This window comes from Haliaeetus albicilla, chromosome 28 (assembly GCF_947461875.1).
Source record: "Haliaeetus albicilla chromosome 28, bHalAlb1.1, whole genome shotgun sequence".
NCBI lineage: Eukaryota > Metazoa > Chordata > Aves > Accipitriformes > Accipitridae > Haliaeetus > Haliaeetus albicilla.
The window spans coordinates 16523753-16547401 of record NC_091510.1 but is presented as its reverse complement, the minus strand read 5'-3'; the positions used below and the strand labels follow the sequence as shown (position 1 = coordinate 16547401).

At 43.7% G+C, this 23649-nt stretch overlaps 1 protein-coding gene across 5 annotated transcripts in view; it reads left to right on the top strand.

Moving 5' to 3' along the window:
• Positions 1-19086, top strand: part of MSRB3 (methionine sulfoxide reductase B3) — an 87337-nt gene extending 68251 nt beyond the window's left edge. For all 5 annotated transcript variants that reach the window (XM_069773779.1, XM_069773777.1, XM_069773781.1 and 2 more), the window contains 2 exons: positions 11156-11253; positions 16297-19086. In XM_069773779.1, coding sequence (XP_069629880.1) covers positions 11156-11253; positions 16297-16461 — 263 coding nt within the window. In that variant the 3' untranslated portion in view covers positions 16462-19086. The remainder of the gene's footprint in view (positions 1-11155; positions 11254-16296) is intronic.
• The last annotated feature ends 4563 nt before the right edge of the window (positions 19087-23649 follow it).

The following is a 23649-nucleotide window of genomic DNA, read 5'->3' as shown; positions in this document are numbered from 1 at the left end:
AAGAAGTTGCTTTCTAAATGACTCCGCTTTTGAGGTCTCCAAGTAGCGTCTGAGGAGCCAGCTCAGAGCCTCATTCCTGCTTTTCAGGAAAACTGATCTGTGCCAGCACTTTGCCTCTTAAAATTTTAATCAGAAAATTATCTTAATCTTTTTAAACTCTTCCTTTCCCCACAGTATTTCCCCCTTGCTGCCCATGCCCTTTCCAGGTGTCCATAATATTTTTGTCCAGTCCCGAAAATGCACCCCGGTGGCTGAGAGTGCCGCCTGCAAGCCTGTCCCATCAGGTTTTCATCACTCACTTGCTATAAAGTGGAGAAGCTGAGGTTACGAGTATATTGGACCATTTAACAGTTGATGAGAAATGCCTTTGTATATCCCTTCCCTGTCTGTTTTTAGTCCTTTCTGAGGAGGGTGAGAGCCAGGTTAGGCTGGAGCCCTGGTGTGTGCTTCTTTGAAGGGATCAGTGAATTGAAGGTGATGCTTTTTGACATGTGAGCTCCAGAAATGTATGGAGCGATGGTAGTGCCAACTCGCCTGCTCACACAGCAGCTTCGTCGGCCTTCGCTCCCCTCTCAGCGCGAAATGGCGGCGCTCAGCTGCCCTCGGTCATGGGAGCTCGCTGGTACCTTTGAAATAAATGGCTTTGAAGAGGAGGAAGCAGGCGACAGAATCGCACCGTGCCCGTTTTCCAAAAGTCTGGGTGAAAAAGCAGAAAAAAACCCCCCAATCCTGGTCACCCGTCCCGGCTTTAAGGGTCTTTTCTCCTCTCCCGGATCACGGTGTGTGGCTGCGGCGGGAGCTGCTCGGTGGGTGCCCCCCCCCCCAGCTTTAACCCAGCCGGCACGGGCACGTATCGGTAAGGTTACTCTCCCCGAGTCTGTTTGCTTATGAAATCGGCAGGTGGAGACAAGAACAAGGCTATGCGCTGCCGCCGCTCCCGCCGCCCCGCCGGGCCCTCCCGGGCTCCCCCGCCCCGGGGCAGCAGCCGGCGCTGAGGAACGGGCGGGCCGGGGCCGGCCGCCTGCCCGCGCCCCGGGGCTTTCCCTGCGGGCCGGGCCGCTGCCCGCGGCCGGAGCTCCGTCCCCCGTCCGTCCCCCCCCCGGTGCCTTTCCTGACCCTCGGCGCAAACGGCCCTTCCGCAGGCAGCGGGAGCAGCGGGGACCTTCCACCACCACCTCCTCCTCCTCCTCCTTCTCCTCCTCCTCCTCCTCCCCCTCCTCCCCCCCCCCCAGACGCCATGGCCGGCGGGCGCTTCCTTTCTCCTCATCCTCGCTCGCCTCCCTCCAGGCTCGTCGTCTGGGAGATGCCCGCTTCCCACGTCCCGAGGGACGCCCCCGCACGCCGGGGTTGCTGGGGGGCGTCCGGGCCGCGGGCACCGCGCGGTGGCCGGTGGCCCAGCGCTGGGGTCGGGGGGTCTGCTCCGGCGGGGCGGTAAATGGCGCAGAGGAGAGGGCCCGGGAGACACACGGCGAAGCAGCCGTCGGTGTTAGGGAAGAGCAGCCGAAGTGGCCGCTGCGGCTAGCCCGGTGCCGTGGGAGGCTGTGTGTAATGGAGACCAGTCCCCGTGAGCGCGGGGAGCGTCCCGTGAGGTGCTTGAGGGTCTGTTGGAGGACTGCCTGCCCGCTCCGGGCATCTTGCCTCTCTCCAGGTTTCTCCTGCCCATCGGCCCATTTCCTTTTGCCAGTTCTCTCTGAGTCTTCTGCTATTTCTCCTCTTGCTTATTGCATCAGGTTTCTTTTCTAAGCTGATGACTCCTTTTTACATATGTCTTTACCTAGAATAGCATAAAAGAAAACAAGACCCTGAGGTGAGTTGGATGTTTATAAACCGATATTATTTGTCTGCAAAAACATGTAGTGAGTATAATTGACTTCCACTGTGACCATTCGTATTGTGCCCAATTACAAATGCTCTTGGCTTAGGTTGAAAATTACTTCCATGTCTCGAGCGGTTTGTGTACGGTACATTTGTTTTAACTATTTATGCAAGTAAAAAATACAACAGAAGGCTAATCCAGAAGAAAAAGGAAGAAATCAAAGACGTGGTCACGTAAGGAATGGCACAGGCACCGGAGCAAATAAGAGACCTGTGCTGAGCTGATGTGCGCAGCAGCCATGTTAGTGCTTGCGCAGTCTTTGGGAGATTCCAGAGGCAAGCTGGGCTTACCCCAGCAGAGCATTAAAGGAGAACAGCTCCTCATGAGATTGTTTTTAAGTAGTTTGCTGTTTCTTTCCGAGGGCTGTGTCACCAGCTACATAGTATGGCTGTGAAAAGTTTTTCTTTGAAATCTTTCTTGAAAGAAAATACGGGATTTAGCAGAAAGGGCATGCTTTGCTTTAGAAACCGTAACAGAAAGCAAAACAGAAGGTGAACATTATAATCTGAAATATGAACTTTTCCATTTCAATAGTTTCAGTTTTCAGAAGTTTTCAAAGTACAGCTGAAGTTTTCCACAGAAAACTTAAAGGAAAAGGAGTGTGTGGGAGTGTGTGTGCACACATATATTGTTTTTGTCAGGCTTTTCTGTGAAGAAAGGTCTTTATTTTCTAGTCAGCATTATTACCCACCTCCCTTTGTTTGCATAAGAGGTTGTTAAAAAGATTTAAACCTCTGCCCCAAACCAACACTAACTCCAAACAATCTAACCCCACAAATCATTCCTTTTTTTCTTTTAGGATTTTCTGTAGTGCCTATAGCTGTTGCATCCTTTTGTGCATGACAGCACGGTGTTCAACTGTGTGTTGTAGAGACAAAGTCTTAGGCAGAGGGCAATGTAGTTACCCTGGGTACTAGGTCCAGGGTGGCACAATTACCTCAGAAGTCTTTGCATGAAGCTGCAGTGAGTAGCTTCTGCACTTCCCAGGTGAAGCAGGGCTTCATGGCAAGGTTCCTTGCAGGGCTTGATGAGCCTGTAGCTCGTGATGAGATGTTCCTGCACTGGGATGAAAATCCTGCTGTGGAAATGTATCTCTTTTAAGGACTAGCTTAGTGGGTAAGCTGTAATATGAGCAAAGAGGAGGGTTTTGCTCTCTACCGCTTCATGGTGGCATCCGAAGGTGCCATACCCCACCTTCCTGCAGAGTCTTGGCCTTGCAGCAGACCTGGTGGTTTGTGGCTCATTCTTCACCCTGCTGTTCAGTACTCTATTCTGTCAACCTTTGGCAGACATTGCCATCTGCTAACTGCCCCAGTCTTGGCCCAAATCCTGACAAAAGCTTTCCTTGATGGCCAAGAAAATTATGTCCCTTCTTAGTTATTTGTGACCAAGTTCCCTCACCAAGACATCTCATTCAATATCTAAAGTAAACAGAAGAAAGGGGGCCTTTGTCTTTTTTTGGTTTTAATCAGTGTAATAACTCTTTCCCTTGTTTCAGAACTTTACAACTGCAATGAGAGCCTGTTTGTCCAGCTGTAATGAGGAGGGTGCTTGTCTGCTAGAGCACTCAGTGCTGGAGGCGTTGTAGAAGGAGGCTCGGTAGAAGGAATATAACTGCAAAAGGAAGACAGTACAAGCTGGGGGTTTTTTGAGTTAAAAATAATTCTGTCAGAACTCCACCTCTGTGGTTTCAGTTTTAGTGTGTAACTGAGTTCTGGCTGTCCTTTACCAACCTTATTTCCCAGACATGCATAACAATACTACAGGAAAATATTTCAACAAACAAATTGTGGATGTTCATTACTTGAAACACCCCATGACAAATTTTTCAAATATGTACTTCATCTGTGACTGCTGTTCATTTCAGTGCCAGATGCTGATTATTACAAGGTTGCATTTGCTGTTTTTTTTTTTTTACTTTCTCTGTGAGCGCACTGCATTAGGATTCCAATTTTGTCAAATCACTTCCATTGTAACGGCTGCCAGCTCTACTGCTATCCTGATTTACTCATCCTATATGAAAGCTTCAGTTATTTTAGTGAATTGCACAGATAACTCATAGGTATACCGATAACAAGATATTTTGCAATATATGCATTTGTTTCAGCAATACTGCTTTTGGAAGGAAAACAAAAACATTTATTCGAAGTTGAATGCTATGGACTGAGGTTACTAGGTCAACAGTAAATTTTAAAAACTATTTGAGACGCTCCTTGATGGCATTTTAAAATTACAGCTTAAGGTTACACTGCTTCACATGATTCTGGTGCCTTTGATGCTGAAGATCTACAGCTGACTTATGTGTAAGATATATTTTTAAAAACATTAACCATGATTTAAAGTAACAAGCGACACTGTTCAGATGAGGGGAGAAACCCATCCTTTGGGAGGAAGTGAGTTAGGTTCAGTAGTTTTGTTGAACCTGAACCAAGAAAGAAACCATTAGTAACTCAGTCTTTCTAAGAAGACTTGAGGAAGATCCCAGCTCCTGCCTACCTGTTGATTTTAGCAGCAGCCCAGACACTGGAGATGTCAGGAGTTTTACAGAGCAAGTCTCTAAAAGAGCCGACTTTTATTTAGCAGTATTTTAGAGCACAGTGAAAGGACTAAGGAAGCAGCTAGGGCAATGGTGGTATTGTGATACAGTTATTAATTGCTAAAGAGAACAGGCCCCATGCTTTCATTGCTCAAGAGACATCGGGGCACTCTTGTTCAGAAAAATTCAGATGTCAAATGAAATTGTAGATGCAACGTTTCAGATCTCCCTTAACAATCATTTTAAACAAATATAACCTCCTCCCACTAACAACGAAATAAATCTGGATTGCATATGCTGTTTCATAGTAAGTTATTTTGATGCTCAGAGTGCTGTAGTGGAAGAAAACAAATACCACCTTTATTTATGGCTTTCAGTTTTTTATTTCCCAAGTGAGAAACATAAAGAAAAAAAACAGATGACGATTGTCTCATAAAAGCTGCTATTAGAGGTTCAGTTGTTTTGTAAAATTCCCTTCCCACACTGTTCTGTCAGAGTGGTATTTGCCTGCTGCGGTAGCCCAACTGTGCTGTTAGATACAGGTAGCATGTAAGAGATAAGCCTTCTCTTTACTTTTTCTTCCAAAATTAAGCTTCATTTTGTCTGTGTCTTCCCCCCTGCCAACCTAGCTACCACTCCAACACTCTGCATGTTCTGCTGAAAAACTGTACCATGTCGTCCTTCTTATATCTGGATGGTGCTGGAAAGGACCGACTGTTTCCTTTTCAGTGGAATACATATTTAATGTAAAGTAATTTGCTGGCGAACAACAATGTTTCTGTGCCCGATTCTGTTTCTAGCTACATTTGGGTAAATTAGATGAACCTCCACTGAAGGTAGTATTACCTGATGGTAAAATACTTGTAAGTAAGAATATTTGTTGTGCATTCATCATCATGGAGATACCATGAAAAATAACCCAGGATGTTAGCCAAAAAAAGCCCTATAGCTGCAAAGACATTCTACATAATAGCAACATTCACTTTGTAGTTCTACATTAAACTTGTATGTGAGAAGTTACAGCTGTGGATGCCTGTGTCTTTCAGATTCTGTTTCAATAAACCTCTGAGAAAGAAAAAAGTGAAGGCCCTTCAGCTTTACAGCAGTTTCAAAGCAGAAGCTTTATTACCTTTTTTTTAATCCTATACACTTTATGTTTTTACACAGACATAGCTTCTCAGTGAAGATAAATGATGAGACTCTCCCTTAAAAAGCCTTTGGGTTTTCATTAATCCACATTAGGTTAAAAGGGAATCAGAATTCTAAAAATACAGCACATCAGAGAAACAAGGTATTTCTTAGGTCAAGGTCCTCTTTTCCATCTGGTGCCATTTGGTAGTTCTAACATCTTCCGTATCCCCCTACTTTTCCATCTGGTGCCATTTGGTAGTTCTAACATCTTCCATATCCCCCTACTTCTCCATCTGTAAATAACTCACTGAAGTAAATGCTTGGAATAATTACAGCAAAGAATGATAAAATGCAGGCTGAACTTAATCTCTTTGGGATCTAAAATGAAAAACATAACTACAGACATCACAGTTATTGAAAAACTGTGGAGGTCTCCAGTCAGCAGGTGTATGAAATGGGAATAATGTCAGAGCATTAGATGCTTTGGGATTGCAATTGTGCTGTTCAAAAAAATGTCAAAAGGAATATTAGTTCAGAAGAGGGGAAAAAATAGCCTAGCAGGGCTGGTTTTCAAAAGCAGCCTGCCGTTTTGCTTCTGCAAATAATTATAGACTCATATTTTAATGGTTAGATGTCTAAGTGCTTGCATCCATTTATTAGGAAGTTGGAGATCTAACTACAATAAAATGTGTGCAAACTTGCAAAACTGGAAGGAGGTTTGAGATGCTTCTAAAATTGATCAATCAATCAACAGCTGGACTGCTTTCCAAAAGTTTATGGAGACAAAATGTCTTTCTTTTTTAGTTTGAGGTCAGCATTGCCCCAAGAAAAGAGTCCTGGAGTAGCCCACAAGATAAGGTTTTTTAGAACTTCCTGGGTTAATGTGAAAGAAACGATGTACTCCTGCTGGGGTTTCATCTCTCTACCAGGAATGCGCAAAGGGGGCTGGACTGTAGGCACACCGTTTGCTGTCACTGCCTTACTCAGGCGTTACAGCTACTTCAGCATCTCAGTTTAAGAAGGAGACAAACTGTTCCATTTGTCAGCTGTCTGGGACTCCTGTGTGCTGGCTGCCTGTGTTGTCGCCATACCCAGCTTGTGCCAACTGCCTGTATAGGTGCCCACCTTAGGCAGCTCGTTAGTAATACGGACTCCATCAGGCACCTAGAAGAGGAGGTCTGAAAAGTGAGAAGGAAGATGCCTCTTTTGAATGATTTGAAACCCCGTGCCCAGGGCTGCAAAAGCAGCATCCAGCACAGGTTCCCAAAGCCAGCCTTTCTCTTCCTCCCTGTTCTTCACTGTTGCTGCCAAGGGCAGTACCTGGCCATCTCTGCTCTGAAGAAAGCATTCTTTGATGAAGAGGCATAAACCGCTGTCTCCTCTTTGCCAGAATTGGGACCATTATGAAAAACAAAATATTTGGTTTTGGTGATGGGGTATGGGGTGAATTTTAGCAACGTTGTGCAGCTTTTGCAAAATATTTGGGGGATGTCCCAGAATGAGGAAGAGTGGGACATGACTCAGTATGTGTGACACCCAGCAGCATAAGATTCTTTCTATTACTCATGCAGGATGGACCGGAAAAGATCTGTCAGTAATGTTCAGTTTACACATGGTTTATGGTTTTCACTTAAGTACTTGACAGAAGAAAGTTTCATTGCTTTATTTAGTGTATTTTAGATCCAAGAAAGGATACTTGCTATATATCTGAAAAACTATTCATCTCTGTGACTGGCTTATTAACATACCAGAAAGTGGCCCTTAGGATATAGCGGCCTGACTCCCATGTAAAGGGTCATCAGAGTGAGCACAAACACAACAGACTCTTATTTTAATGCCCTTTTATATTGCCAGTGTGATGCAAAGTGGTTGTGAAAATAAGAATGAGCCCATTTTAAATGTCTATAGTGTGATAAAAATTGCTGTTAGTGTGTCATACTCTCCCTCAAACTAAACTTTACATTCAAAGATAAATGTATTCACAACTCTTAGCTGCTGTTCACACACACAAAAAAAAGTGCAAATGTCATTTGAAGTTGTTCACTCAGCTGGGAGACTCCCCCCACCCCCATCTTGTCTCCTGCAATTACCCTTTGCCCCTTTCCTCCAGCAGCTATTTCTTCCTAGCTGTTATGTTTTACCATCCTTCAAAAGACAGCGGCCCCGCTCCTGCTGCCTGCCAGATGTGGTGAGCTCCACCTGGCAGAAAGTCTCAGCCCCAGGGTTCGCAGAGGGTCTCCTCCCGTCCTCCGTCTCTGCAGTGCTAAGGGTGACTGTTCCTCTCTCTCAGCTCAGCAGAAGAGATCCAAAATGGTCGTCTTCCCCCCCATTCCTGCGGGAGCAAGCCCTTTCCAAGTAGCCAGATAGCCTCCAAAGGCAGGCTGAAGCTTTAATGCACGGCTAAAGGCAGTCCGAAAAGTAGAGCGAGTTGGCCATTTTGCAGCCTTACAGCAGGAAGGAGGCAGGTGCTCAGGAGGACAGGAGTGGAGGAGCAGCAGCCAGCGGGACAGCAGGAGAAGTAGCCTGGGGCTTGCAAAGCGGAGGCTGCTGCTGGGTCATTCACCGCTTACAAAGACAGAAAGATCGTATGAAGAGTCCGCAGGGACCTCTTGGCTTTCTACGTCACAGGGAGTTGCCTGATGTGCAGGCAAGCAGACGGCTTCTGCAGCTTGTTCCTGGCAGCTTTTGAAGTAGAGAAAACGGCCAGAGAAGGCTTAGCAAACTATCAAATGGGTTTTCCACTTTAGCTCAGGAGAGAGGAAATGAAACAGCAGAGGGGGATTGATTTTCCTGGTGAGTTTGGCTCATCAACTCAATGAGCAGTTCACTTGTCTTCCTCTCAAGGTCAAGAGAGTGACAGTGTGCCTTGCTGTGCCCTTCAGGACCTTTTCTGTCACAGGGTTTGCTCAGTTCTCAGTCAACCCTCATGGAGTTACTGGTTCGTCACAGTAGTGCTGGTGCCTGGCCCGCCGTGTCACTTGGGAAGAGATGGCTTGACTGAGAGGTAAAAGTCCACCCTGTGGAGGCACAGTCTGCTTCCTGGTCCCTGTGTTGGGGACCATATGTGGCAGTGGTGGAGCCTTTGGAACATGTGTCATGTGTAGCATGAACTGACAGCCTAAACTGAAGTCACTCCAGTTGGGTACAAAGGCTACTTTAGGAGGAGCTTGCCTGTTTATATAGGTTTCAGATGACTTCATTTTTTAAAAGTGCATGGAGTGCATCCAAAGCAAATAATTTTTCTGTGGTGAATGGGAAGACCAAAAGGAAAAGTCTGGAGAAAGGAGGATGGATGGTCTTTCTTTAATGTCAAAGCTGACATAAACACGTCTCCTCCAAACCCTTCTCACAAGATAATTTTCTCAGCAAGACACAGATTGCTTCAATCTCTGTGGAGCAGCCTTTGAAGCTTCCCCCTTATTGCTGTTATGGAGGAGGCAGGGTTGTCTTTGAGAATTTCTGTAGCACTGAAGTGTTCCTCCTCCAAAGGCTTTCACACGATCAGATAGCTGGTTGCTCCAAACAGCTCCCTCTTTTGAACTTCTTTGCCATCACACAAGGGCAAACTGATACGTCTGTTTTGCAAAATTATTAAATTAAAAAAACTAAAAAGGCTTCATTAAAAATACTCTGACCAGCTCTATGTAAGACCTCAATTTTCATTAGACGGAGGCCCAGCTAAGAAGATGACGAATGGTGTTGGAAAGGAGCCACCAATTAGGAGACATCAATTTTTCTGTCAACAGGACAACCCCTTTTGCAAAACTTGTCATATGTTTATTCCTTTTCTGTTTGTGAAGGTATTTGTTTGGCAGGGATATTTTGCATGAGGGGAAGAATTTCTAAATTGTTTTTTTACGGTTGTCACTGCTGCACTGTTTTGAGTTCCTGTCTTGTGGCATATTTTCCCGGTTCAGAGTTCTTGCTCCTCAATCTGTCTGCTGTCTGTAACGCTTCCATTTGCAATACTTCAGGGGAAAAAAAATACTCACTCTGCAGTGAGTTCTGGGGTGGAAACACTTGTGATAGTAGTAGGCAACCTGGGAGCATAGGACTTGGAGCTTCTAGTGCCTTCAGGGTGCAGGCTTAGGAAAGGATGTTCCCAAAAGGAAGAGAAATGCATTTCTGAGCATTTCTTTCTTAAAAATTTATGCCTGTTATGCTTGCATCCTAATAAGTGTTCTTCCATATTTAATGGTTTAAGATACAACTGAAGACATATGGATTTTTTTCCAGTTTACACACTTCCTTTACCCACATTGAGAAAACTTGATAGCTTCCACACCTCCTTTTACTGTATAGGAAATTTTACTCACTTTCCTTATGGGAAGCTGTATATATCCTTTATTTGTCTGCATGCAGTGATTCACAGCTGCTGCTGTGTTTCTTAATAGCTTATTGCCAGTCATTTATGAAATCATCAGTAGCAAATGCTTAACAGATATTAGAAGAAGAAACAAGGAAGTTCTGTATACATGGTCATATGTGTAATACACATATGAGAGAGCAAGAGCTGACTGTGCATGTTATATTTGGTAAGAGACTGAGAAGGACGGATAGCTGGTGGGATTTCAGATGGGCACTGGTGGATGTTGACATGACCTTACAGCCTATCAGGTTCTTATGTGGGAACCCAGCTTCGGGAAATGGAGCATATGATGACAGGTTTTTGAGGGATGGCTGAAAAGTTACAGCTGTGTAATGGGTATCTACTGGGACACTGAATAGACCTGCGTTGTTTTTTACCTGTGTTGTGCAGAGGAGGAGACTTGGCATGGAATAGTCAAAGAGTGGAAGGTCATTATTTAGATGATAAGTGGCCGTTACTGGTAGATCCGGTATATACCTTGTCATCATCTGGTGTCAGGTCATGCTGCTCAGCGCTGAGCTAGCAGCTGTGTTGAACATACGTGTTAATGAGTGCAGTTGTTTTGTCCTGGATGCAGACCACATGTAGACGATCTACTAGTGTCTAATATAGGCATAGGTACGACTCCACCTGTCCACCTGGGTGATCTGAAGCACTCACTACTATTTTGAAATTAGACACAGTAGTAGTCATCTCACTGCCTCTGATATGTGATGGGTGAGTGTCTGAGCACGTCCTTCTGCCTGTGACCATGCCTTGGTGAAGGCAAAGGTTAAGGCAAGTTCTGGAGCTCTGAATTGCAACTTACCAACTCTTTTATAAAGTACCTTTCCACTGCAAAAGCAAAAACACTTGTGTTCCATGAAGTCTCACTGTTTGTCTTCAGGGTGGAATTTGTGTTTTTTTAAACTGATGGTGAGGCTGAATCTGGCTTACCTGAGCAACCACCTTCGTGCCCAAGCTAAACTGCTACCGCTGCTTGTGGTGGAGTGCAGGAATCTCTGTTGAGATGGAAGATGGGCAACTAGTGGCACCTTAGTCCTTGCCTGTAAACAACTTTGTATGTAGGGGGGAAATTTTCCAAAGTACCTAAGTGATTTAGGATCTAAAATCTCCATTTCAGTTATTTCCAGTCTCTGGAGTGAGATAAACATTTTTCAAAGTATGATTCTGTCTTGCGAAAGCAATGCCATCTGCCACGAAGACACCCTCTTTTCTTACTTACCTTGTTCCTCTTTTCCAGGTTGGCCTTCCTTCTATGATGTGATCAGTCCTGATGCAATTACTTTCAATGATGATTTCTCCTATGGGATGCATCGGATTGAAATATCCTGCAGTCAGGTTAGTTTATAGTACACACGGACCATTCCAATGACAAAGGCTGCAAAAATCATTACAGCGTGCTGTACTTTCCCTAAGATTTGCAAACCTTTCAGTTCCATTAAATAGTAATCATTGTGAGAGAGCACAATGGGTCGTAGGTATAACAGCTGGGTGGAACGAGCTGAAGGCACAATGGAATGCACGTTGTTGTCTCATGTGAGATTTAACAGAGCAGATGTAAAATGGTTGGACTCGGTCCTGAGTCTACAAAAATTGTCTTCCTGAAGAGAGTCCCTTCAAAGGAGCTCCTGAGCCTGAACCTGGCCGACTGACTCACACGTGAGCCGTTGAGAGGGAAGTGAGAAGCAGTGGAGCGACTGTCTGTGTGCTGATTCCATCACTGTGCATTATTGTGCAGCCATGCTAACTCATTCCCAACACTCATTCCCAGCGCAGTCCTAATGGCTGCCTCAAACAATCCCATCTGCCATAATAATGAAGTCAGTAGTCATTTGAAACATGCCCAAATTTTCCGTTATCTGTCTTGTTCTACTTTCTCTTACGCTTTGTGCTGCCCTCCTCTCTGTGAAGGGAGTGGCATAATCATTATCTAGCAAAGGGACAAGCAGCTGCGTTGGCGTTTGGCAGACCTACCCAGCAGCTTGCAGTCCTCTCGTTCCTCATGCTCACCCTTCTCCTGAGAGAAGCAGCAGCTTCATTTGGGCAGTGATAATTTGCTGTTCTCTTTCCTGACAGTATTGGTGGAGGGTTAACTGATTTCACCCTGACGATATGCATCCTTACTAGTCAGTCAGTCCTCATATATAAATGCTCAGAGTGAATTAAGAAGTTTCTCAAAAAGAGGCAAGATTGTCTTTATGGAGAATCCATTAACTTCAGTCTGGATAGAGGGTTTGGCCCAACATGTTAATGGCCAAATCAGCGTGTCTGCTAGTATGTCACATGTACTACATAATTCTGTAGTTTTTACATTGGTGATATGCTTTAGAAGATCCATTTAACACTTTCGGGGAAGATCCATTTCCCTAAATTTCCTAGCAAGGTAGCAATGGGACTGCAGACTGGGAATCTTGTGCTTCACCAGTGATGACTGGCATAATAAAAAATGCAGCCCACTCCCTTCAGCTCTGCTTGGTAGGCCTGAATAGTGCTAAAATCAGCGTACTGCCAACCTGCTGAGCTTGTGTCTGCTGACACCCTTCAAGAGATGGCCAGAGCTCCTGGTTTCACCTGAGAGAAGCCCAAGGCAGCTTGTGGTCAGGCCAAGGAATCTGGGAATGTCGTTTACTTGTTGCCAAACAAAATAGCGTTAGCAGATCTGAGACTAGCAGTATTAGCAGCAGTCACATGCAGACACCATAAAATTAAAGCAAAACCAAAACCTGAATTTAAAGCATTAAGAAAAAAATGCGACCAAGGATGCTATGTAATCCAATTGCAACTTTCTACCAGCTACTCCAACTTCCTTGGGCAATAACCCCACTGGTGATCAAGTCACGCCGGAAAATAGCTTGAGGAATGGTGAGCATCTTTGCAGCCACTGCTCAGCACAGTCAATACCGCCACATTGTGTATCCATAACAAAACCATTTCCTCCCCTCCTCGGAGCCCTAGGAATGTGAATCACACATGCAGCTGCAAAAAAATGCAGTATTACTGCAGCCTGGAAAGCAGTGGGATTGATACGGCAGGCCTTGGTAGAACTGGAGGGAAATACCCTCTCCTACACCCAAAACCTTATTAATCTTTTGCAGATGAAAAAGTAGTTGTTTTTTCTTTAAAAGTCCTTCCACTTGCCTGAGAGAATAAAAAACCCTCTCTTTTAATGTTCTCCATTATAGAAAGCAAACACTGGGGGAAAATTGCTGTGATATTAATCAAAGACATCCATGGGATTATCCTAGAAATAACTTTCACAGTTTTTTGGAAAGACATCACCCTGGATGTATTTAAAAGGTCAATGATTAGTGACAGGTAGAAGTTAATTACAAATGCATTTGAGGAATACTGTAAAACTGGTTACATCTCTCTTTTTTCTCTTTCCTGCTTGAGAGTCCCTTCCCCTGAGGTCTCCCTAGCTATTGTTTGTACCTGTAAAAATCAATAAAATTCTGTAGTCACAGAAGTACTGTTTGCACATTGATAGCTTGGACTCGGCTACAGCAGCTGACTGCAAGCTGCTTTCCATGCCTCCCAGCAGCATATTAGAACCAGGAGGCTTGGGAGATCCAAGCATACTGACAGTTAGCAGTGACCCCCCCTTTCCTGCTCCCAAACACATACTTCAAATGCTTTACTCTAACCATTTCACTGTCCCAGTGCATTCTGCCCAGGATATGTATGTGCAAGGCCGCAACGATGATTGTTTCTTTTTGGGAGGCTTTGCAGACACGTATATACATCCTAGAAAAATGGTCGGAACCTATTATGTGTGTGGAGGACAGTAAAATCAATTCATCCTTTGTACTCTCAGCTGAGGGCCAGGTCTCTCATACTGTGATACAAAGAACTGAATTACATTTCTTTTCAGGGCAGATGAGTTATAGAGTCCTCTGCAGAGAGAATCGCCACATAAATTTTTCGTGAGGGGTAATCTCAAAAGGTAACAAATTTTGCAGTAATCCAATCCTGGTGTGATTCTGCCATCACAAGAAGGTGTAATGAGGCTACCTTGAACTCTCATGCAACTTCTCAGGTTTTGTGAGGAAAACCTTTTTGATAGATTGTCTTTGTAGTCTGTATGTGAGTATATTGCTCCTGCAGACTGTTTCTCTCTACGGTTTCTCTTGTTCTGTTTCTGTCCAGTGGAGAGGGAATGATTTATCTTTGGTTAAATGTTAATCTGGAAAAGATCTGTTTAACACTTCTAGCCAGGAGGTTTTGAAACATTCTTAGTTGAGATGAGATGATTTAATTAGGATGCTGAACATTTAGAAAAATACTCTCTCTGGGACACTTAAGTTTTTTAAGATTTTTTTTTTCCCAAGGTATGGAAAAGCTTTATAATCAGGTGAAATGCCTCATTGTGAGAGACCCCACTCTGAGAAACAGCTCAGGTTTTCTGCCCAAACTGCCTAAAAAAGGCCTTCAATCTAAGGGAAATGAAATTAAGTAAGCAGTGGAGAAAGGAGGAAGGGGTGGCAAGACAGCAATCTCTCAGGAACAAGACCTGAAGCTTTGTCTTCTCTAGTTCCCATGCAACTTTCCTTTCCCTTCTCCTTACTTGCCATGTTTTGTCTTCCTTCCTTACAAAGCCAAGCCACTGCTGCTTACCCCAACTCATCCATGCCTTTTCCCATTGCCTCTGGGAGCTCATCCTGCTGATACCACGGGGTAGAATTGCCCTTGTTTGTTATTGGGGTCCTTGCTGGGCTGCCATGGCTGTTCCAGCGACACTTCTGCAGGAGCCGGCAGCCTGCCCTGGGATGTGGCTGCCTGGATGGGACCGACGGGTGGGAGCTCTGGGGGCTTCACATGCCTGCCCGCCCTGCACCCGGAGTCTGTGAGAGTTGTTATTTCAGCTGTCATTAAATGAGAAGAGTTTCTGTCCCTCCTAGCTGGTGTGAGAGCCTTTCAGTCTGTTGAGAGAGTTTAGCCTGAAGCCAACCAAGACTCTGCCAGCTTCTACAGACACCCTCCCTACTGCTTTGGTGAATTAAGGGCCGTAACAGCAGGAGAACATTAGCAACACATTAACTGCAGGGTAGAGATTTGCCCTCACTAACTCATTCACGGTTCGGAATAATCAGTATTGCCTCTATGTATTTGGGACACTATGAATTAATTAAATGTTAAGAATAATTTGCAGTCTTTAATTTTGGCTGTCTGACTGTGAGCCCACGAGCAGCTCTGTGATCTCAGTTACATCATTCCGGCTCTCACTGAGATCAGCTCTTGACTTGAAAAGCCAAGGCTCTTTGGTAAAGCAGCATGACTTTCCTGTTAAAGATAAATATTTCTGCAGTGCAAGGTTTTATTTTTTTATTTCTCATGGCAGGCTGTAAAAATGAACTTGTGGAATTTAAGTGACTAATTACAAGAAGTTCTTATTATCCAGATAAGTTGTCAACCATAATGTGCAGTGACAGTAATCCTAATTTTTGAATAAGGATCAACTGGATCAGCTTCTTCAAAATATTGTACTCTTCTGTAAAGCAAGGGACTGGTACCTTTCTTATACACAGGCGCAGTAGTGTTCACGGTGAATACCACTGTGAGTATCTGAGGCTGAATCATACAAAACAAAAGTGTCAACACACCATCTGTAATTTCATATTCCTTACAAAAAGCAAATTCATCAGCATTTCTATTTATAATTACTCCCAGCTAAATATTATTCATTCAGAAATATTTTACATATCTTCACTACAGGTCTTTTTCAGTCACCTGTCCCTATCTCCTATATACTACAGAAAGTAGTATGAGATGAGTAGTGGATGAGCTCCATCCCCTGCAGGGACGAGGAGCAGAGGTGCACGCAGAAGGACCCTGATGCTCAGAAGAACGCCAGGATGTGGAAGGAAAAAAAAATGAGTATGAGGGCATACTGCAAAGAGTATCTTCACTGCTTTAGGTCCTTGTCAGGATGACCAAGGGGTTTAGTGTTTTCTTACCGAGGGGCATAACAGATGGCTGCAGGCTGAGGAGAGCCCAAAGCTCAGGCTGCCCCTTTCTTACACAGCTATCCTTCCAGCAGCAAGTGAAACGTGGGCAGTGCTGCCCTCACCACTGTGTTTTTAACTGAACTCTTGCCATGACATCATTACAGAGACAGGCGGCTTCTCAGAAATAGGGGCCCAACGTGGCACAATGGGAAACACCCAGGAAGTTTGGGCTTGAAGTCTTAGGTGCCCGTGGTATCTCAGAAGATCATCTCCCTGGATCACTCTTGCAAATAAAAGTAGGTTGTAAATCCCACTTGAAAGGGTGATGTAGGCACCAGTGTGCTTCCTTGGAAGTGGCTGCTAGTCATTGCTTAACAGCACGGGGATGCCGTCAAGCTGCACAGAGACAGTGATACTCTATTGTGTTTTGTTTCAGTGTGGTGCTCACCTGGGGCATATTTTTGATGATGGACCTCGCCCAACTGGCAAACGGTACTGCACAAACTCTGCTTCGTTATCTTTCAAGCCAGCAGACAAAAACAACGCCGGAGAAGGCAGCGGTAACGCCAGTCCTGCCCAAACAGGCAAAGCTGAGCTGTAGGACAAAACAAAGCCTGCAGAAAACTGCGCCGATCCCACACAGCTTACAAGGAATGTTTTCTAAGTTGTCTGCTCTCTTATATCCTAAGAATGTTTAAATGTATGAAAGCATTTTGCACCATCCTTCTTATTCCTCACCTTTTCGGAACTGAGGCCTTGCCTGCTGGTGCATTTACTATATAATTGGATTGAAAAATGTGTTGACTGACTCCACAGGTTTTCTTTTCCTTTCTTTTCTTTGAGATTGCTTTGGGGAATCCTTAAATTGAGAGGCTTTGGCATGATTAGTTATTAGTTTCCTCTTAGTGCTGTGTTACTCTAGGTTTGAACACTATTCCTTTCTGTGTGGGAGACGGGACTTGTGTTTATCTCCAGTCTATAGGAAACTTCTGGGCATAAGAAAATCCTGAATTCCTAGCACATCTCTGCTTTGTTCTGACTTGCGAGGCATGCAGCCTGTGGTCATATGTATTCAGCCATCTCCCAGCATCAGCCGCACCCTGCAAAAACTTGTAGTTATGGCTGTTCCTTTCCAACTGAGAGAGATGGATGAGATGTAAAGCCCATCCTTTGGCTAATTTACTGCCAAAATTTCAAGGGTGTGGTTGAAAGGATGTAAACATTGTCTCAGCATCTATTTTTCCCCTTTGTTTGGTATTTAAATCAAGGTTTTAACTAGTAAGGCTCACTTCTGTGGGCTACTAATGAGGCTTTGTCTTTTTGTGAGGCCTGTTCAGCAACTGTAACTCAAATCTGAATTAAAGTTGAAATCTGCAGGGGGTAATTATATGGACAAGTGCAGAGATAAACTTGAGAAGTGAAGTAGATGAGGGATGACACTAGGCTCTTTATCTTGTTGGTTGCTACAAGGATTCAGAAACACAACAGTTTCTGCTTTAAGGGAGTTTAGGATTGAATGTGGCGGCAGGAAGAGGGAGACCCTCCTGAAGTATCCAATTTTAAAGATTAGCTGGTCTGGATGCATACTGCCTACAAGGCCACAGCCTTTAATTTGTGCAGTTGCGGTGTAGGACATGAGTGAGGGGGTTGGTTTAAGAAATGAATTTGAAAAAAGCCTGTCAGAGCTTCAGAAATTTTCATGCAGCAAGATTTTCTGTCCTATAAGGTGTTTTTCACAGCTGCTTTTAGATTTTGTTGAATAATAATTTGTCTAGAGTTGTGCATAATACTGTTCTTTAAGCTATACTATACAGTATTTGCTAACACCACTTTGCCTTTAAGCATTGAGAGACTTAATGAATAAAGTATTTACTTTTATTAGCAAACTTCGTGACTAATGTATTTGGATCCAATTTTATTTCAACTAAGAGCAAAGCAACCACTGATTTTTATGGAAGCAGGATTGAGGTTTTTATATCAGTGATAATAAACATTATCTAAAGTACAAACATCATTCAGTTAAAATATAGCTACTGTAAAAGCATACAGAATGGTCAGCATTGCCTTGTTTTAGCAACATAAGAAAGACATGAAAAAAGCATACAAAACCTTAACATCGAATAGATGCAAATAGGGATGATAAATATTTAGAGCTAAAACACTAAGACTCTGCTGTAGCGAGCACCTACTCACATGAGTATTCCCCCAGGTGTCACGCAAGGAATAGCTCATCAGCTGCAGGAAAGGTTGTGCAGACTGACTTTTGGTGTTTCAAGGCAGTTGAGTTTCTCTTGGTCCCATTGTTTTTTAGCAATTTCTTCTAGAAGGACTGCTTTTATCCCTTGCTTTTATTTAAAGAAAAGTAGGTTTTCTCTACCACATTTTCTGACAAACATAAAAAAGGCAGCATCTATAAAAATGTGGTACATAAATGTGGTTTAATTCCAGATTGCTGTTGGATTTAAGTGTTATCAAATTTCAGTATATTCCTGCCTTATGTTAAAGAAATATATTGCTTAAACTTCAGTACGCAGTAATGTATGCTGTCCTAGAGGAGATTTATTTTTGCAGGATATGGAGTGCAATGAAATGAGTCAATATGGTGAGGTGTATGTGATCTCTGGGAGTTAGACCATTTAACATAGGAAACGCATTGTTCTCGCTTGTGCGCAAACTATACCACAGTGCAGTGCAAGGTAAGACAGATTTCCTTTTATTGCTCTTGGAAGATGCTAGTAAGGGCTAGTATTGAACCCTCCAAATTTGGTTCAGTCTGGTTATGATCATGACAGAGGAAACTTGGGAGCTGAGCACAATGTATAGAATAATAGGAGAATATTTCTGTATGTTTAAATTTTGCACTGTCTAGATGCTTATAAAAACTGAAAGCAAACTGTGTAGAAATAGCAAACTATATTTTATAATATCTCTATTGTTACTCAGATGTTTAAATAGTATACCTTAAAATATCATGTAAGTCACACGTTATTTATATATACTCTCTCTATATATATATATATAAAATTGCACATGTTTTTTATATATATATATGTACACACACATATATTATCCAAGTATAATTTTAGCCTTCGGTACCTTTTTAATAACTAAGACCTTTCCTTGAGAGGGTTCAATACTTTTAAGAAATCAAATATACATTTTTCAAATTAAATTTGTTTTCATATATTTGTTGTACACAAATATAAAATAAATTTCTTTATAAATAGTTCTGTTCTGCTTCCTTATTTATCTGTTCTTATATCAGGTTTTTGTGCCCCTAGCTGGAGCACATCTTGGGGAACTGCTTTGACTTTGCTTTCCCTTAACTTACTGTGAATATTATATATCCAGCACTTTATCTCCAGCAGGTTTCTGGCAGGGGCACAGCACTGCAAGGTGCCAGGTGTCCTTGCACTTACCTGCTTTTGAGAGAGTATCGCAAGCACCCAAGCCCAATAGAGAGGGGAAATGTTTAGAGAAAGGCTCAACTTTTACTTAGCAGAAGTTTTGGCCGCTTCCAAAAGATGCGGTGTGGGATGTGGTGAGTCGCAGGCATGCCATAGGAGACCTGCAGTGCCCAGGCTCAGTCTGCAGTGGAGGAATTTGGCTGTAAAGTTGGTTTCTGTCAAGGTTTCATCTCCAAGGATGCAGGTTTGGAATGCCCCACAGGCAGCAGGTTAATGCCGCTCAGTAGATCAGCTCTGCAGTGGGTTTTAAAAGATTAGTGCAATGGAGGGGAAGAAGTTGCAGGCTGTTTTCAAACCAGCTTCCATGTTTGTGTTTGTGGGAACCAGACAGTTACATCAAAATTAATTCACTTGCCAATTGGTCTCAAACATTGCAGAGTGTCCTAGGACAGATGACACACTGAAGACTTGTTTTACAAGTTTAGTACAATCCCTGTTAGTCCAAAAATTAATCCCTTGTAGCCCTCTGCCTCCCACCCATCCACTGTAGTTCCCTCTCAGAACTGTAATAGTTTGATATTTCTGAAATGAGGGACTAACTGGTACTCACTAAAATGAGATGCAGGGCTCGACGCCCCGTGGTGGCTTTGCCCTCCACTCCCAGCATAACCCGGCCAGTCCGTCAGCACCAGTGGTGCTGTGCTCAGGCAGATCTTCGGCGGCGTGTGGTCCTCTTGCTGCTGCTGGCTGGGCAGCAGAGATGGGGGACGGTGCTGCGCTCCACTCCAGTTCGAGGCAGGCTGCGTTTTGCAATGCATGGCATGCAGTTGTGCCTGAGACACTTGTGCACCCCACTGCTTCAAAACCAGGGAAATTTCTAGTAAGAGACGCTCTCCCTGCTGCTCCTGCTGTCCCCCAGGGTGCCCTGGCCACAGGGTGGGAGAAGCAGTGGCAGCAGGATCAGTGACACGAAGCCAGTTAACAAACCGCTTTGTGATTCTCTTCTTGTAGCTATATGGCTTCCATATATGAAAGGCAGCTTAACCATAAGCCTTTTTCACAAGCTCTGTCAGCTCTCATACATTAAAAAAAATACAGTGTGTTATGTGAACTGGTTAAAACTGGGGCCTTAGCACAGTGGCTATAGCATTTATTGCCCATGTGGATGGTGGTAGGCTGACATCTGGATTTATGCGGCAAAGACATTGCTCCAATAAAGGAGAGGGAGCTTGTTGTGAAGTAATGCATTGGCCTCTTATTTGTATTCACAGGTAAGTGGCGTCTGAAGGCTCTGTTGTCTCTCAGGATAAAAGGCAACATAAAACTGAAGTGCACAACTTGCCTCCGGTGGCCCAACACAAGACAGTGATAATAATGACCCACTGGATGGGACCTGCCCAATGTACCAGCGCGGGGCATGAGACCTTACTGCCCTCTCAACAGCTGGCAGAGGTGGAGCTTTCTGTGGGACTAGTGAAGCTCCGTTGTATTTCCTCTTCTTTCTCACCCCAAAAATGGCTCAGTTAAATAAGACAACATCATAAGTCAGCATTTCTGTTGGGGTGACACTGAAGAATGCATTGTTACAGACGTGACACCACGCGTGGATGTGGATGTTGGTACTGTATTGATTGTACTGAAAGGTGTCAGTCCTAATTCACTTAGCCTTGTTTTGCAGTCCGTTTACCCAACTGAATTTCATAAGCCATGAGGTTAGGCCTTGTCTAACAGAATATGTGATGTATATTAATTTTTCTTACTGTTCGGTGTGTTACAAGATGTCTGTGGTTAACATCAGTGCATGGCCAGCAGTCCTCTCTGCTCCTTCACTCGTGGTCTGGGAGGGTAAGCGAAATACATTATATGAGCTACTTTTCTGGTCCTAACTCAGAGTTTCAACATCATGCCCTCTCTCTTCCCATTCTTGAAGGAATTTAAGGATGAAAACAAAACAGATGTTCGCACTTGCCAAATTAAAATCAGTGTGCTCTATACCCACTTGTTTACAGAACAAATGGCAGAGTATTCAGTGGTGCTAGAAGCAAATTCATCAGCTTCCAAATTCGGTAGAAGAAGACAAAATGTTGCTCAGCTCATTGGCAAACTGAACTAATAGTTCTTGTTTTATTGACTATTAAAATGAGGCCACCTACAGGTCCCACAATAAACCTGCAAAAATGTTTAATCCTGCGTATGTGAAGAGCTGCATTCCAGTCTGGCTTGCTCCCACTTTGTTACAAAGAGAAGTCATAGACCACAGGGCCTGACTACACTTTTCAGATCAAAGCCATGACAGCAGTCAGCAACTGTATTATTTTTACAGTCACTTTTTTTAAAAAAAAGTGAGATAATGCTTCCAAACGCACCCCAATCAGTGAAGTCACTGAAATAGCTGAACTCGGAGCAGCGTAGGCACGTGATGTTCTGAAATCCTTATACAGGCCACCCGTGTAATATTAAATGCACTAAGCAAAAAGGTCTCAGTTATGTCCACATGTTTTTGGGATCAGGACCTGCTTGAGCAGCCCAAATTAAGCAGGAATAGTACACTCGGAAACCTTCCCCAGAGACCTTCTAGGACTTGTAGCCAGACTTCTCAGACCTTTTGTGTAGCCAACATAGGCCAGCAGAAAAAGAGAAGCGGTTCCAGAAAAGAAGAGAAAAGGCTTCCAGTTTCAAACTCCAGTTTTATTCACCTCTGCTTAGACAGCTTGCAAACACTGAAGACATTTCACTCTGTAGATGTCTTCGCCAGCGCATTCTGATTTGGTGCTCTTTATAGTTTCAGTACAGATGATACCTGCGGTCTAACTTCTTTTAGCCAGGAAATTTTACTGGCCCTAATGCAACAGATCTGTTTCCATCCCCTCCATTTTCAGTTGCTGCAAGGATTTTCTTCTCTTTTGTTTTTCAATAGCTGGCATTCCAGATGGTATATTATTATTTTCTTTTCACTAAAGAGCCTAAAAACTATCTGGACTGCAGCTTCACCTTCTCCTAGACCCTGTACTTCTCACTTCTTGTGTGCCCAGGTGGAAGATGTACTGGCAATATAAGAACTGTGACAAATTGTGTGTGCCCACTTGCTGGGAAAAGTAGCAGTTCTCTGGAAAAGCAAATAAAATACGTCTTTATCGTCCTATTAAAGTGGACAAGTTGATTTTGTGTGTGGGCTAGTTAATTTTCATGTTTTTCCAGGCTGCCCTAAAGCCCTTCTTCTTGCAGTCTGGGTATTGTCTCCTCCAGTTTACAACTTTATTATTGTATGTTTCATACAAACATGAACATCTGGAGAACATCCTCAGGTATAACTGCTGGGCAATGCAGAAAATATCTGGTGTGATCTGAAACAGGTTTTTCTTCCCATGAAAGTACACCCCCGGGACCAGGAAACTTAGAAGGTCTGTAATGGCGTAGAGATCCTTTCACCTCCAGAACACCACTTCACATTTGGCCTGGGTCTGTAACAGCCAGCATCCCTGGTGATTTCTTAGCTGTTCACTGTTTTTTGTGAAATTAGTTGGTGCTGGTACCGGTTCACAGAAATCACTGTGGCAGTATCCGAGAGCCTCGGTGATGCTGCAGCTGGTGAGGAGATGATTGAATTCTCGCTGTAAGAGCGGTCAGTGCTATGCAGAGAGCAGTCAGGAGGTGGAAGGGTAGCTGGAAGGTGCAGAAGGGGAAAGAGGAATTTGCATTTTGCCCCTTGCTATGTGCCCCTCCCGTTCATCTTAAATTAGATGGATTTCCACCATGGCATGGTGAGTGCACACTTAACTTGGGACCATTAAAATAACACAGGCTTGTGAAACCCTGTAAAAATGGGTCTGAATTCTTAACTTTGTTCCGGTATCTGTGTGACACCACTGACTTCAGTGAAACAACGCTACTATAAATCTGAGGGGATGGAAGGGACTAAGGTCAACTGAGAAAGATTCCTCAGCATACTTGAGATAAAATATTTTCAAGATTCATTGAAAACTTTCTGTGGGAATAGGATGCCTTTGGAAAAATCATCCTCCTCCAATAACTAGTACAGAGAATAGGAATCCTAAAAACAGTGGACCAAATTCTCAGAACAAAGGTCTGTACCAGCTAAAGCAGAGCGCTGCTGATCCCTCAGTGAGACAGTCCCCCAGCTGCATCCCTGCATGCACGGTTACTTCTCCGTGTTCACACCTTTGTTTACGTGCTGCAGGGGATAGTTGCAGTCACAGTGCATTCATATACCCTTGCTGCTTCAGCCCTGTTGTACAGGATTTTGAGAAAGGTGATCATTTTATCTTGTTCCTAGTTTTAACAATTTCTAGGAAAAAAAAAATCCAAACAGGTTTTTTTCTGAAGCTGAGAAAATTCTAAGCAGTCCCTAGAATTTGTTGTCT